The sequence below is a fragment of the Callithrix jacchus genome, chromosome 7 (genome assembly GCF_049354715.1).
Source record: "Callithrix jacchus isolate 240 chromosome 7, calJac240_pri, whole genome shotgun sequence".
Taxonomy (NCBI): Eukaryota; Metazoa; Chordata; class Mammalia; order Primates; family Cebidae; genus Callithrix; species Callithrix jacchus.
Window position 1 is genome coordinate 22,401,532 of NC_133508.1, and position 15,726 is coordinate 22,417,257.

The window sequence follows — 15,726 nt, forward strand, 5'->3', positions numbered from 1 at the left end:
CGAGAACACATGGACCCAGGGAGGGGAGTACTAATCACTGGGGTCTATTGGGGGGAAAAGGGGAGGGCCAGCGGGGGGGGTTGGGGAGGGATAGCCTGGGGAGGATTGCCAAATGGGTGAAGGGGAGAAAGGAAGCAAAACACACTGCCATGTGTGTACCTATGCAACTGTCTTGCATGTTCTGCCCATGTACCCCAAAACCTAAAATGCAATAAAAAATTAAAAAAAAAAAGAACAAAGCCAGAGGCCTCACACTACCTGACTTCAAACTATACTACAAGGCTACAGTAATCAAAACAGCATGGTACTGGCACAAAAACAGAGATATAGACCAATGGAACAGAACAGAGTCCTTGGAGGCAATGCCACACATCTACGACCATCTGATCTTTGACAAATATGACAAAAACAAGCAATGGGGAAAGGATTCCCTGTTTAATAAATGGTGTTGGAAAACTGGCGAGCCATGTGCAGAAAGCAGAAACTGGACCCCTTCCTGACACCTTACACTAAAATTAACTCCAGATGGATTAAAGACTGAAACGTAAGACCTAACACCAAGATGGGCACAGTGGCTCACGCCTGTAATCTCAGCACTTTGGGAGGCCAAGGCGGGTGGATCACAAGGTCAAGAGATCGAGACCATCCTGGTCAACATGGTGAAACCCCATCTCTACTAAAAATACAAAAAATTAGCTGGGCATAGTGGCGCATGCCTGTAATCCTAGCTACTCAGGAGGCTGAGGGAGGAGAATTGCCTGAACCCAGGAAGCGGATGTTGCGGTGAGCCGAGATTGCGCCATTGCACTCCAGCCACTCCAGCCTAGGTAAACAAGAGGAAAACTCCATCTCAAAAAAAAAAAAAAACACCTAACACCATTAAAATCCTAGAAGAAAACCTAGGCGAAACCATTCAGGACACAGGCATAGGCAAGGACTTCATGGCTAAAACACCAAAAGCGTTGGCAACAAAAGCCAAAATTGACAAATGGGATCTAATTAAACTGCAGAGCTTCTGTATATCAAAAGAAACAATCATTATAGTGAACTGACAACCAACAGAATGGGAAAAAATTTTTGCAATCTACCTATCTGACAAAGGGCTAATATCCAGAATCTACAAAGAACAAAAACAGATTTATAAGAAAAAAACAAACCCATTCAAAGGTGGTTGAAGGATATGAACAGACACTTTTCAGCAGAAGACATTTATGAGGCCAACAAACATGAAAAAATGCTCATCACCACTGGTTATTAGAGAAATGCAAATCAGGGCCGGGCGCGGTGGCTCACGCCTGTAATCCCAGCACTTTGGGAGGCCGAGGCGGGTGGATCACGAGGTCAAGAGATCGAGACCATCCTGCTCAACATGGTGAAACCCCATCTCTACCTAAAAAAAATACAAAAAATTAGCTTGGCATGGTGGCGCATGCCTGTAATCCCAGCTACTCATGAGGCTGAGGCAGAAGAATTGCCTGAACCTAGGAGGCGGAGGTTGCGGTGAGCCGAGATCGCGCCATTGCACTGCAGCCTGGGTAACAAGAGCGAAACTCTGTCTCAAAAAAAAAAAAAAGAGAAATGCAAATCAAAACCACATTGAGATAACACCTCACACCAGTTAGAATGGCGATCATTAAAAAATCTGGAGACAACAGATGCTGGAGAGGATCTGGAGAAATAGGAACACTTTTACACTGCTGGTGGGAGTGTAAATTAGTTCAACCATTGTGGAAGACAGTGTGGCGATTCCTCAAGGACCTAGAAATAGAAATTTCATTTGACCCAGTAATCCCATTACTGGGTATATATCCAAAGGATTATAAATTGTTCTATAATAAAGACACACACATGCATATGTTCATTGCGGCACTGTTTACAATAGCAAAGACCTGGAACCAACCCAAAGGCCCACTGATGATAGACTGGACAAGGAAAATGTGGCACATATACACCATGGAATATGATGCAGCAATAAAAAAAACGATGAGTTTGGGTCCTTTGTAGGGACATGGATGAATCTGGAAACCATCATTCTCAGCAAACTGACACAAGAACAGAAAATCAAACACTGTATGTTCTCACTTATAGGCAGGTGTTGAAAAATGAGAACACATGGACACAGGGAGGGGAGCATCACACACTGAGGTCTGTTGCAGGGGAATAGGGGAGAGACAGCAGGGGTTAGGGAGGTTGGGGAGGGATAACACGGGGAGAAATGCCAGATATAGGTGACAGGGGGATGGAAGCAGCAAACCACATTGCTATGTATGTACCTATGTACCTATGCAATACTTCTGCATGTTCTGCACATGTACTCCAGAACCTAAAGTGCGATAAAATATTTTTAAAAAAACAACAAGTTTTATGATGTTTATTTACCTGTTTTTTCTGTGTTCGGTTCCTGTTTTCCAACCAATCATCCATTTGTTCCTCAATTTCTTCTATGGAAGTTCCATGATCGTAAGACTGAATATATGCACTTTCTAAAGGTGTGTATACAGGAAATTCAGGTTTTGGTTTTTTAACTTTCTTCTGTTCTAAAAAATGTTTTAAAATAACCAGTTATTGAGATTTTTAAAGAATAAAATGGATTCCTAACATTTTATTCATAGATCATATCCTGAAAGAAAACATCAAAATATAATTGTTTTGTTATAAATAAGTAGCTATAAGTTTTATTGTACAAAAACCATTGAGTTGTTTCTAAATAAAACTCAGATGTTACTATTGTGAAGAGGATCATGATATTGACATCATATCAATTTGTACACACCTTTACTTTCAAAGTATTTTTCATCAAATATTTCATTTTGGCACAATAAAAAGAGCTTCAATTTTTTTTTTTTGAGACAGAGTTTGGCTCTTGTTGCCCAGGCTACATACAATGACGTGATCTGGGCTCACTGCAACCTCTACCTCCTGGGTTCAAGTGATTCTCCTGCGTCAGTCTCCTGAGTAGCTGGGACTACAGGCATGCACCACGACATCTGGCTAATTTTGTATTTTTCGTAGAGATGCGGTTTCTCCATGTTGGTCAGGCTGGTATTGAACTCCTGACGTCAGGTGATACTCCTTCCTTGGCCTCTCAAAGTGCTCGGATTACAGGTATGAGCCACTGCACCTGGTCCACAGAACTTCAATTTAATGTTGTAATCGTAACTTTATCACATCATAGCTAAATAATATTGGGAAAGTAAGTTAACACTTAGAACAGTATCAAGTTTCTCATCTCTAAAAAAAAAATGGCTCTCACTAAATGGTATACATTTATTTTTCAATATTTTACAAAGGTGAAATCTAATCTGGCAACATCGAGTAGTTATTAATAGATGAAAATCCATTGGGCTCTTTATTAAATCCCATCTTAGGGCTAGGAGCAGTGGCTCATGCCTATAATCCCAACACTTTGGGAGGCCAAGGCAGGTGGATCACTTGAGGTCAGGAGTTCGAGACCAGCCTAGGCACAATAGGAAAACTCTGCCTCTACTAAAAATAAAAATATCAGCTGAACATGGTGGCACATGCCTGTAATCCCAATTACTTGGGAAGCTGAGGGGTAAGAATTGCTTGGGCCCAGGAGGTGGAGGGTAGAGTTAGCCGAGATCACACTACTGAATTCCAGTCTGAGCGACAGAGCAAGATTCTGTCTCAAAAAATTTATATATATGTACACACACACCATTTTAATTGGAGACTTAACACTGAGAAGCAACTCCATTCTTAATTACTATAGTCAAATTCAATACAGCTTCATAACAGTATTTTCACCACTCCATGTGTATGTGTGTATATGTGTGTTTGCATGTATCATACTGCCAATGTAATAAAATCAATATATATTGACATAGGAATAGAAAAATTCCTAGAAGAGAATAGAGAATCCATCAATACCAATATTTGTTGACTTCTTATAGGATTACATCTTGATAAACCTATCATATACTGAAAACATTCTTAATTTGAAAATTCATTTAACATAACTAACATCATGGCTTAGCCTTAAACATACTCAGAACACTGACATTAGCTTATAGTTGGGCAAAATAACATAGCAACATAGTACACTGTAGAGGATCAGTTTGAACTCTCATGATCATACGGCTAAGTGTAAGCTACAGTTTGCTGCTGCTACCCAGCATTATGAGGGAGTATCCTACTGCATATTGCTAGTCCAGGAAAAGATTCAAAATTCAAAGTACAGTACTGTTTTTGCACTATCATAAAGTCAAAAATTTATAAGTCAAATCTTAAGTATAGGACTGTCTATATCTCAATTTAGTGGGAAAATAATGTAATAAGTGATGCTTGTACAACTAAATATCCATTTAAAAGAAAACTGGACACAATCTTTTTACACTGTATATACAAATAAATCCCAGATGGATAAGATAACTATCTTTAAAAGCCAAAACAAGGGCCGGGAGCAGTGGCTCAAGCCTTTAATCCCAGCACTTTGGGAGGCCAAGGTGGGTGGATCATGAGGTGAAGAGATCGAGACCATCCTGGTCAACATTGTGAAACCCCATCTCTACTAAAAATACAAAAAATTAGCTGGGCATGGTGGCATGTGCCTGTAATCCCAGCTACTCAGGAGGCTGAGGCAGGAGAATTGCCTGAACCCAGGAGGCAGAGTTTGCGGTGAGCAGAGATCGCGCCATTGTACTCCAGCCTGGGTAACAAGAGCGAAACTCCGTCTCAAAAAAAAAAAAAAGCCAAAACAATACAAATTTTGCAAAAAGAAATCTTAAAAACTACATGTACTATTTAAAAGAAGAGGACATCTTAGTTAAGAATGAAAACCCAGAGACTGTTTAAAAAAAGATAAAAAAGTAAACAAATCAAGAGACAAATAACAGACTTGAAAAGGATGTATTCAATTCAGAGTACAAACAGAGGATTTATAAAGAGATTTTATAAATGAACAAGGGGATAAGCAACCCAACAGAAAAATATAGGCAAAGGTCATAAATAGGCAATCCACGACTGAATGAATCCACACAGCCAAGCAATAAGAAAAGAGGTTCATACTCTCTAAAGGTTAAAGAAATAAAAATTAAGTAATACCAAGATATAATTTTATACCAATTATATGAGTACAAATTTAAACTCTAATTAAGATGTACTGTTGGCAGGGAAAAGGCTACTTCTAAACTGATAGGAGAAAGGTGAATTATTCTATTACAGCCTTTTTGGAAAGCAGTCTAAACATATCAATTAAAATTAAAATCTTAAACCTTTTCCCCAGCAAGTCTCCTAGAAACAAAAGTATTCAAGTATAACTGTATGTGGGTATATATGTGTTTGTATGTGTATGACTATTTATGATTTCTTCATAGAGAAACAAAACTATTAACATAGTAAATGCTATTTGGAGAAATGACTGAATAATTATTGATGATGCTTTTACACTGAGAATTATGAAATCACCATTGAAGCAGAGTAATAGCAGAACTAATTTGGGCTGCATATAGAGATCAGTTATTTTTTAAAAAGCAAATGAATTCAATTGTTTTGAATTTATTTCTAGAGTGTTTCATCACAATTCCAAGTGTTTGACATCTTTTTAAATAAGCATTTATAAAGGAGCACTAAATAGCAATGAAAGACTGCTAAAAGCTCACACAAAAATACACAGACCAGTGTCACTATAAATCAATCACACAAACAAGCCAACATAATAACCAGCTAACAATGCAATAACAGGATCAAATCCACACATATTAGTACTAACTCTGAATGTAAATATGCTAAATGCCCCACTTAAAAGGCACAGAGTATGGCAAGCTGGATTAAAAAAAAAAAAGACTCAATGGTACACTATCTTTAGGAGACCCATCTCAAAAGTGATGATACCCATAGGCTCAAAATAAAGAAATGAGGGAAAAACTACCAAGCAAACAGAAAAGAGCAGGGGTTGCACTCCTAATTAAAGATTAAAAAACACAAAGAAGGACATTACATAATGGTAAAGGGTTCAATTCAACAAGACTTAACTAACCTAAATATATATGCAGCCAACACAGGAGGACCCAGATTCATAAAGCAAGTTCTTAGAGACCTAGAAAGAGAGATAGACTCACCTGCAATAATAGTGGAAGACTTCAACAATCCATTGACAGAAGTAGACAGATCATTGAGGCAGATAGTTAACAAAGATATTCAGGATCCAAACTCAACAGTGGACCAAATGAATCTGATGGATCTCTACAGAATTTTCTACCCTCTTCTCCTTGCCACATGGCACATACTCTAAAATTGATCACATAATTGAACATCATCCTCCACAAATGCAAAAAAACTGAAATCATACTAAACACACTCTCAAACCACAGTGCAATAAAAACAGAAGTTAAGACTAAGAAACTTGCTCAAAAGCATACAATTCCATGGAAATTAAACAACATACTCTTGGATGATTTTTAGATAAACCATTAAATTAAGGCAGAAATCAAAAAGTTCTTTGAAATTAATGAAAACAAAGATACAACATGCCAGAATATTTGGAACACAGCTAAGGCAGTGTCAAGAGGGAAATTCATAGCACTAAGTACCCACATCATAAAGTTAGAGAGATATCAAATTAACAACTTAACATCACAACAGAAAGAATTAGAGAAGCAAGAACAAATCAACCCCAAAGTTAGCCAAAGACAAAATACAACCAAAATCAGAGCTGAACCGAAGGCAACAGAGACAAGAAAAACCATTCAAAAGACAAATCCAGAAATATATATTTTTTGAAACAATTAGTAAGATACATAAGCCACTAGGCAGACTAATAAAGTATAGAGAAAATCCAAATAAACACAATTAGAAATGATAGAGGGAATCTTCATTACCACTGACCCCACAGAAGTAAAAATAACCAATAGAAACTACTACAAAAACCTCTATGCACACAAACTAGAAAACCTAGAAGAGATGAATAAGTTCATGGATACATACACCTTCCCAAGACTGAACCAGGAAGAAATTGATTCCCTGAATAGAACAAAACCAAGCTTCAAAACCGAATCCAGAATAAATAGGCTCCCAACTAAAAACAAGCCCAAGGCCTGAAGGATTCACGGCTGGATTCTACCAGATGTACAAAGAACAGCTGGTACTATTCCTACAGAAACTATTCTAAAAAATTGAGGAGGAAGGACTCCTCCCAAACTCATTATAAGAGGCCAGCATCATCCTGATACCAAAACCTGGCATAGACACAACAACAAAAAAACTGCAGGCCAATATCCTTGACTAAATAGTGATGCAAAAATTACAAAATATTTGCAAACTGCATCCAGTAGAACATCAAAAAGCTAATCCACCTCAATCAAATATGCTTCATCCTCAGGTAGCAAGGTTGGTTCAACATATGCAAATTAATAAATGTGATTCATCACATAAACAGAACTAAAGACAAAAACTGCATGATTACCTGAGTAACAAAAAAAAAGCTTTCAATTAAACACTCCTTTATGTTAAAAACTCTCAATAGGTCGGGCACGGTGGCTCACGCCTATAATCCCAGCACTTTGGGAAGCCGAGGCGGGTGGTTCACTTGAGGTCAGGAGTTCAAAACCAGCCCGTCCAACATCGCGAAACCCCGTCTCTACTTAAAATACAAAATTAGCTGGGCATGGTGGTGCATGCTTGTAATCCCAGCTATGCGGGAGGCTGAGGCAGGAGAATCACTTGAACCTGGGATGTAGAGGTTGTAGTGAGCCAAGATCATGTGACTGCACTCCAGCCTGGGCAACAAGAGCAAAACTTCATCTCAAAAAATAAATAAAAACTCTCAATAAACTAAGTAGTCCCCTTGAAAATCAGCACAAGACAAGGATGCCCTCTTTCACCACTTCTACTGAATACATTAGAAGGACTGGAAGTCCTGGCTGGAGCAATTAGGGAAGAGAAAGAAATAAAGTGCATTCACATAGGAAGAGAGGAAGCCAAACTATCCCTGTTTGCAAATGACATGATTCTACATCTAGAAAACCCCATAGTTTTGGCACCAAAGCTCCTTTAGCTGGTAAACATCTTCAGCAAAGTTTCAGGATACAAATCAATGTACAATAATCACTAGCACTCTGGTACTCAAAGAAGAGGCAAGCTGAGAGTCAAGTCAGAAGGCAGTCCTATTCACACCTGCCACAAAAAGAATAAAATACGTAGGAATACACCCAATCAGGGAGGTGAAAGAGCTCTACAATGAGAATTACAAAATTCAAAGAATGAAATTAGAGAAGACACAAAGAAGTGGAAAAACATTCCATACTCATGGATAGGCAGAATCAATATTTAAACGGCCATATTGCCCAAGGTAATTTACAGATTCATTGCTATTCCTATCAAATTAACAATGACATTCTTCACAGAATTAGATCAAACTATTTTAAAATTCATACAAAATGAAAAAGAGCCTGAATAGCCAAGGCAATCCTAAGTAAAAAGAACAAAATTGAAGGCATTATGCTACCTGACTTCAAACTATACTACAGGGCTATCGTAATGAAAACAGCATGGTATTGGTACAAAAACAGGCACAGAGACCAATGGAACAGAACAGAGAGCCCAGAAGAAAGGCTGCACACCTATAACCATCTGACCTTTGACAAAGCTGACAAAGACAAACCAATAAAAAAAGGACTTCCTATTCAATAAATGGTGCTGGGATAACTGGCTAGTCATATGCAGAAGATTGAAACTAGATTCCTTCCTTACACCATATACAAAAATCAACTAAAGATGGAGTAAAGACTTAAATGTAAAATCTAAAATTATAAAAACCCTGGAAGACAACATAGGCAATACCATCCTGGACATAGAAACAGGCAAAGATTTCATGACAAAGACACCAAAAGCAATAGAAACAAAAGCAAACATTGACAAGTAAGATTTAAACTTAAACTTAAGAGCTTCTACACAGCATAAAGAAACCATCAATAGAGTAAACAGACAACCTACAGAATGGGAGAAAAATTTCTGCAAACTATTTGTGTGACAAAGGTCTAATATCTAGCATCTATAAGGTATTTAAATAAATTTACAAGAGAAAAACAAACAACCCCATCACAAAGTGGGCAAATGATATAAACAGACATTTTTCAAAAGAAGACATCCATGCAGCCAACAAGCACATGAAAAAAAGCTCAATATCACTGATTATTAGAGAAATGCCAATCAAAACCACAATGAGATACCATCGCAATCCAGTCAGAATGACTATTATTTAAAAGGTCAAAAAATAACAGATGATGTCAAGGTTGTGGAGAAAAGGGAACACTGGGTGGGAGTGAAAATTGGTTCAACCATTATGGAAGATAGTATGGTGATTCCTCAAAGAGCTAAAAGCAGAACTACTATGTAACCCAGCAATCCCATTATGGGGTATATACCCAGAGGAGTGTAAATCATTCTACCATAAAGACACATGTACACAAATGTTCATTGCAGCACTGTTCACAATAGCAGACACATGGATCAACATGCCCATCAACGACCAATTTGATAAAGAAAATGTGGTACATATACATCATGGAATACTATGCAGCCATAAAAAAGAATGAGATTATGTCTTTTGCAGGAACCTGGATGGAGCTGGAGGACATTATCCTTAGCAAACTAAAGCAGGAACAGAAAGCCAAATACCACATGTTCTCATTTACAAGTGGGAATTAAATGATGAGAACTTATGAGCACAAAGAAAGAAACAACAGACACTGGGATCTACTTGAGCCTGGAGGGTGGGAGGAGGGAGAGGAGCAGAAATGATAACTATTGATTGGGCTTAGTATGTGGTGATGAAATAATCAGTACAACAAATCCCTATGACATGAGTTTGCCAAAGAACAAACTTTCACATGTTCCCCTGGACCTAAAAGTTTAAAAGTAATAAATAAGCTTTAAAAAATCATTTTACAAAGTGTGTTAGTTCATATTCACATTGCTATAAATAAATACCCAAGACTGTATAATTTATAAAGAAAAGAGGTTTAACTGGCTCACAGCTCTGCAGGCTGTACAGAAAGCATGAGTGCTTCTGCCTCTACAGAGGTCTCAGAAAGCTTTTAATCACAGTGGAAGGCAAAGGAAGAGCAAGTGTCTTATACGGCAGGGGCAGAAACTAGAGCACGAGAGGCAGGAGGTGCTATATGCTTTTAAACAAGCAGATCTCATGAGAACTCACTGTCTCGAGAACAGCACCAAGGGAATGGTGCTAAACTATTCGTGAGAAATTGCCCCCATGATCTAATCACCTCCCATCAGGCCCCACCTCCAATACTGGTGATTGTATTTTGACATGAGATTTGGGTGAGGGGGGCAAGATCCCAACCATACCAGAAATTAATATAAAACTTCCATTTCAGAAAAAATGGAGAACTTTTCCACATTCCTCCAAGAACTGTAAAAAAAAAAAAAGGTAAAAGAATAAACAAGCTATGTGTTTACTTGTATCTTATATTAACCATTATATATAAACAAACACAAGAAGAATTTGTAAGTTAGAGAGAAGGTTGACCAGCTAGGTACTGCAGCACTCAAGGAATACCCAAGGAGGTCAGTCCTGTGAGTTTTCTTTGAGTTTCTTATATATCCCAGACTTGGTGCTGGAGAAACTAGCAACCCAGAATCACTAACAGGCAGAGACACACACATACAGGTAAAATAAACAAACGAAAAAAGCCTGCTCTCCCTAGCTAAAGGACCAAAAAAGAGAGAGCAAAGACATTTATCTTTTGTCTAAAAGATAAAACTTTTAGACAGTAACCACTAATTCAGACAAACAAGACAGGAAGTAGTGTCATCCCCATCCTACTACCCACCATGAGAGCAAAGACTAATGGGAAACTTAGGCTTCTGCCACTGCCAGCCTGTAATGAGTCATCCAAACTCCCCACCAGGGTGATGTGAGAGAATGCCAACAAATAAGGAGGCTCCTCCTGCTAATAAAGTCAGTGGAGACCATAGGGGTAGCTTGAACCCCCGTATCCACCAAAAAGTAATAGGTGTCTCACTCTCTACCAGACAGTATGGTTACAGAGGAAGCCTAGAGGGCTGGTGCAGTGGCTTATACCTGTAATTCCAGAACTTTGGGAGGCTGAGGCAGGCAGATCACCTGAGGTCAGGAGTTCGAGACCAGCTTGGCCAACATGGTGAAAACCCTGTCTCTACTAAAAATACAAATGTGGTGGTGTGTGCCTGTAATCCCAGCTACCGGGGAGGCTGAGGCAGGAGAATCACTTGAACCTCGGAGGGAGAGATTGCAGTGAGTTAAGATTGTGCTACTGCACTCCAGCCTGAACAAGACAGCGAGGCTCCATCTCAAAAAAAAAAAAGGAAGCCTAGTGGAGAATCAGGGCTTTCACAACTGCCCTGTGGTAGCGAGGCCATCACCACATAATGTCAGTGGAGGTCAAGTGGGGAGTAGTAAGTAGGTATTCCTGCTCTACCTCCCAGGCAGCATGTTATTAATGTAGGTCTAGTGGCAAACAGGAACCACACCCACCTGAGAATCTATAAACACTCTGTCCCTCATCTGTCAAACAGACCACATAGGAAACTCGGACTTCAACCCTACCTAGCAGTAACAGGCAGCACTACCCCTTCCATGGCTTGAGTATTGTCAGAGAAGCCCAGGTAAAACAGAAGATTAAAATAAGATTCAAAGCTTCATAATACCCCTAAATATCCAAATTTAAATAAAAAATCAGTTGACACAACAAGGACCAAGAATACTTCAGTTTGAATGAGAAAAGGTAACAGATGCCAACAAGATGAAAGAGATATTTAAATGACTTCACTGAGCTATTAAAGAAGCCATGTAATAATGATATGACAAGCAATAATGAATACTCTTGAAACAAATAAATACAAAGTTTCAGCAAAGAAATAGAAGGCATACAGAAGAACCAAACGGAAATGTCAGAATTGATGTGTACACTAACGCAAGTTAAAAACTGAATGGATGGGCTCAATGGCAGAATGAAGCAAACAGAAAAGAATCAGTGCATTTGAGAATAGAAAAACATTAATTGCCCAATCTAAAAAACAGAAAGTAGACTGAAAAAACAAAAAAAGGAGCCCTGGGAAGTTTTGAGACTCTGAACAGCAACTTAAAACTAGCAACAGAGAAATAAGACCATATCTGCAGTATAAACATAATTCAAGCAACAGTGTATTTCTCACCCCAAACCATGGAGGCCAGAAGGAAGTGGCACAGCATTTTTCAAATTCTGAAAGAAAATAACTGTTATACCTGAAATGAATATACTGTGACAATATCTTACTAGAATGAAGGGAAAACCAAGATATCCTGAGGTGAAGGAAAACTAAAAGAATTTGTCACCAGTGGACCTATCCTGAAATAATGGCCAAAGGAAGCTCTATACATGGAAAAGAAATTATAAAAGAAAATACACTCGACAACCAGGAAAGAAGAAAGAATGAAAGAGTAAAAATATGAGTAAAGGCAATAGACTATCCTCCTCTTAAGCTTTCTAATTATGTATGACTGCTAAAGCAAAATTACAACCTTCAGTGTTTATAGACAAAATACTCAAGACAATTACATTATAAATAAGGAAAGTAAAAGGATTTAAGGGGAGGTAAGGTATGTATGTCACTTTAAATAGCAAAAATCTTATACCAGTAGACTGTGATATGTTATGTATGTATAACATTATATCGGGGTCCAAAGTGGCTCCCGCCGGAGGTCATGGCGCTCGCGAAGGCGAGGTCATCAGTTCAAGGCTAACCTCATAAGCTCAAACTGATTGGCAAAAAACAAAAAAAAACATTATATCTGTTATAACCATTAAAAAGTGATACAAAGAAATACAACTAAAAAATACTATAAATAAATTCAAGTGGCAGTCTAAAAAATAGTGAACCACAGGAAGGCAGAAAGAAGAAAACAGAGAAATGATAATGAGAGAGAAAAATAGAAAACAAAAAATAAAATGGCAGACTTAAGCCCTAATATATCAATCACTATATTATGTGTAAATGGTTTAAATACACAAATTATCTAGCACACAGACACAGACACACACACACGGGTTTTCATCTTTTTTACATATATATGCTATCTATAACAGAGAAATGCTATATATAATAGAGAAAACAGAAATCATAATGAGAGAAAAAATAGAAAATAAAAAATAAAATGGCGGACTTAAGCCCTAACATATCAATCACTATATTAAATATAAATGGTTTAATTATACAAATTGTCTATTTAATACACACACACACACACACACACACACATACATGGTTTTACATCTTTTTTACATATATATGCTATCTATAACTCACTTTGAATGTAACAATATGGGTAAGTTGAAAGTAAAGGAATTGGAAAGATATACCATATAAGAATTAATTTAAAAAAAAAGCAGAAGTAGTTATATTAGTATCAGGAAAGGTAAAGCAGACTCTAAGGCAAAAACAAATTGCCGAGAATGAAGAGAGATATTATATAACGACCCTATATAAAGATCCACCAGGATGACACAGCAATTCTAAACGTGTATGTACAAAACAACAGAGCTACAAAACGTGAAGCAGAAACTGATGGAACTGAAGAAAAATTTACAAATACAGTCAAAAAGTCCAATACCCTCTCTCAATAATTGGTAGCATAACTAAATCTATAAATCAGCAATGATATGCAACTCAATGCCATCAGCCAACTGGATCTAACTGATATTTGTAGAACACTCAAATTCACCGCAGCAGAATACAGATTCTTTTCAAATGTCCATGGAATGCATGCCAAGATGGACCATATCTTGGGTCATAAAACAGACCTGAACAAATTTAAAGGAAATTTAACTCATATAGAGTATGCTTCTTGATGAAAAGAGAATCAAACTACCAAATGCTAATAGAAATATAACAAAAAGGTCCCTGAACATTTGGAAACTAAACAATATACTTTTTAATAATCAATGGATCAAAGAGGAAATCTCAAGAAAAAAAATACTGAGCTGAGTTAAACATAAATATATCAAAATATGTGGCCAGGTGAGGTGGCTCATGCCTGTAATCCCACTGGGAGGCCAAGGTGGGTGAATTAATTGAAATCAGGAGTTCAAGACTGGCCTGGGCCAACATGGTGAAACCTTGTCTCTACTCAAAATACAAGAATTAGCTGGGCATGCTGGCTAATATGGTGGCGAGTGCCTGTAATCCCAGCTACCCAGGAGGCTGAAGTGGAAGAATTGTTTGAACCTGGGAGGCGGAGTTTGCAGTGAGCTGAGATCACACCATTGCTGGGTGATAGAGTGGGACTCTGCTTAAAAAAAAAAAAAAATCAAAATATGTGAGACATAGATATATCTAAAATACCATTTTAAAATATCTAAAATACCATTTTAATAGGATTATCACACCCTACTAAAACTAGTTCTAGTGCAGCCCTCAGAGAATACTGTACAATCTAAGCAGTAAAGCAGATGAGGGCAGATTAGCAATTAGGTCATGAAAAACAGGCAGCAGAAAACAGCTACTGCTAATCTACATGAGAGGCATTTACTCAATTAAGTAGATGGAAATGTTTTTATGAATTTGATATTCTGATGATGGTCTTTAAAATTAAGAAGGATGGGGCAAATGAAATGCACACTGGGGGATTTGGGGCCTTATGTATTAATAATTTTAAAGTATACAATGCAGAATACTATAATGAAGTTAACAAAATTAATTAAAATATTCTTTGCATGTAACCATTAGAGACTACATTGAAAAAAAAATGAGAGTCTGACATTGTTAACAGTAAATGTAACTGTTCTTTAATATTCTTAATGTTGATACCATCACCTTTTCTAAATATACCATTGATAAAAGAAGCATTGAGATAACAGTCTTATTATTCAGAGCATAGTATGAGAATTGTTTTTAACATTCGTTCCAGTATTTACTTATTCCATTCTGGGTTTCAATAACCGATAAGCTACTGATGAATTTTCAAACGTTTTAGAAGACTGTTACACATTTCACTTTCAGATATAAATATATTTTTAGTTTGTAATTTTTATATTATCAGACCATAACAAAATAAGAAGAGATTTTTTTGAGATTGGAGTCTTGTCCCGTCACCCAGGCTGGAGTGCAGTGACATGATCTTGGCTCACTGCAACCTCTGCCTCCAGGGTTCAGGTGATTCTCCTGCCTCAGTCTCCTGAGTAGCCGGGATTACAGGCGCCCACCACCATAACTGGCTAATTTTTGTATTTTTGGTGGAGAGGAGGTTTCACCATATTGTCCTGGCTGGTCTTGAGCTCCTGACCTCAGATGATCCACACACCATGGCCTCCCAAAGTGTTGGGATTACAGGTATGAGCCACCCCGTCCAGCTGAGAGACTATTAAATCTGTTTGAGAATTATATCAAACTCTTAAGCAGAACAAAAGTCAGTGAACAATTTTGGAAAAATAGTTAAAAACTCCAAAAGGAGCTTCTGGATAGTGATAAACACTTCATGTTTAACCCCTAATTTCAAAAGAGGTAGTGTATATACTTAGTCTTGTTACTATTAAAGAATTCTAATACATCTATCAAAATTACAAGTGATTTTTTTTTAACAAAAATTACATAGAAATGATAAGCCGTGTCTATGAGAGCAATGCAATGTAGTGTAGTCATGTTGTCACTACAGGTAAATTTTGGATTAATTTGATATTGTTCTCTTTTCTTTCTTTCTTTCTTTTTTTTTTTTTTTGAGACGGAGTTTCG

The 15,726-nt window shown here is 37.5% G+C and overlaps 1 protein-coding gene across 1 annotated transcript in view; it reads right to left on the minus strand.

Moving 5' to 3' along the window:
- DNAJC1 (DnaJ heat shock protein family (Hsp40) member C1) overlaps window positions 1–15,726 on the minus strand; it is a 238,681-nt gene that overhangs the window by 111,024 nt on the left and 111,931 nt on the right. Inside the window, exon 8 of the mRNA XM_002750091.5 lies at window positions 2,380–2,537. Within this exon, the coding sequence (XP_002750137.1) occupies window positions 2,380–2,537 (158 nt within the window). The remainder of the gene's footprint in view (window positions 1–2,379; window positions 2,538–15,726) is intronic.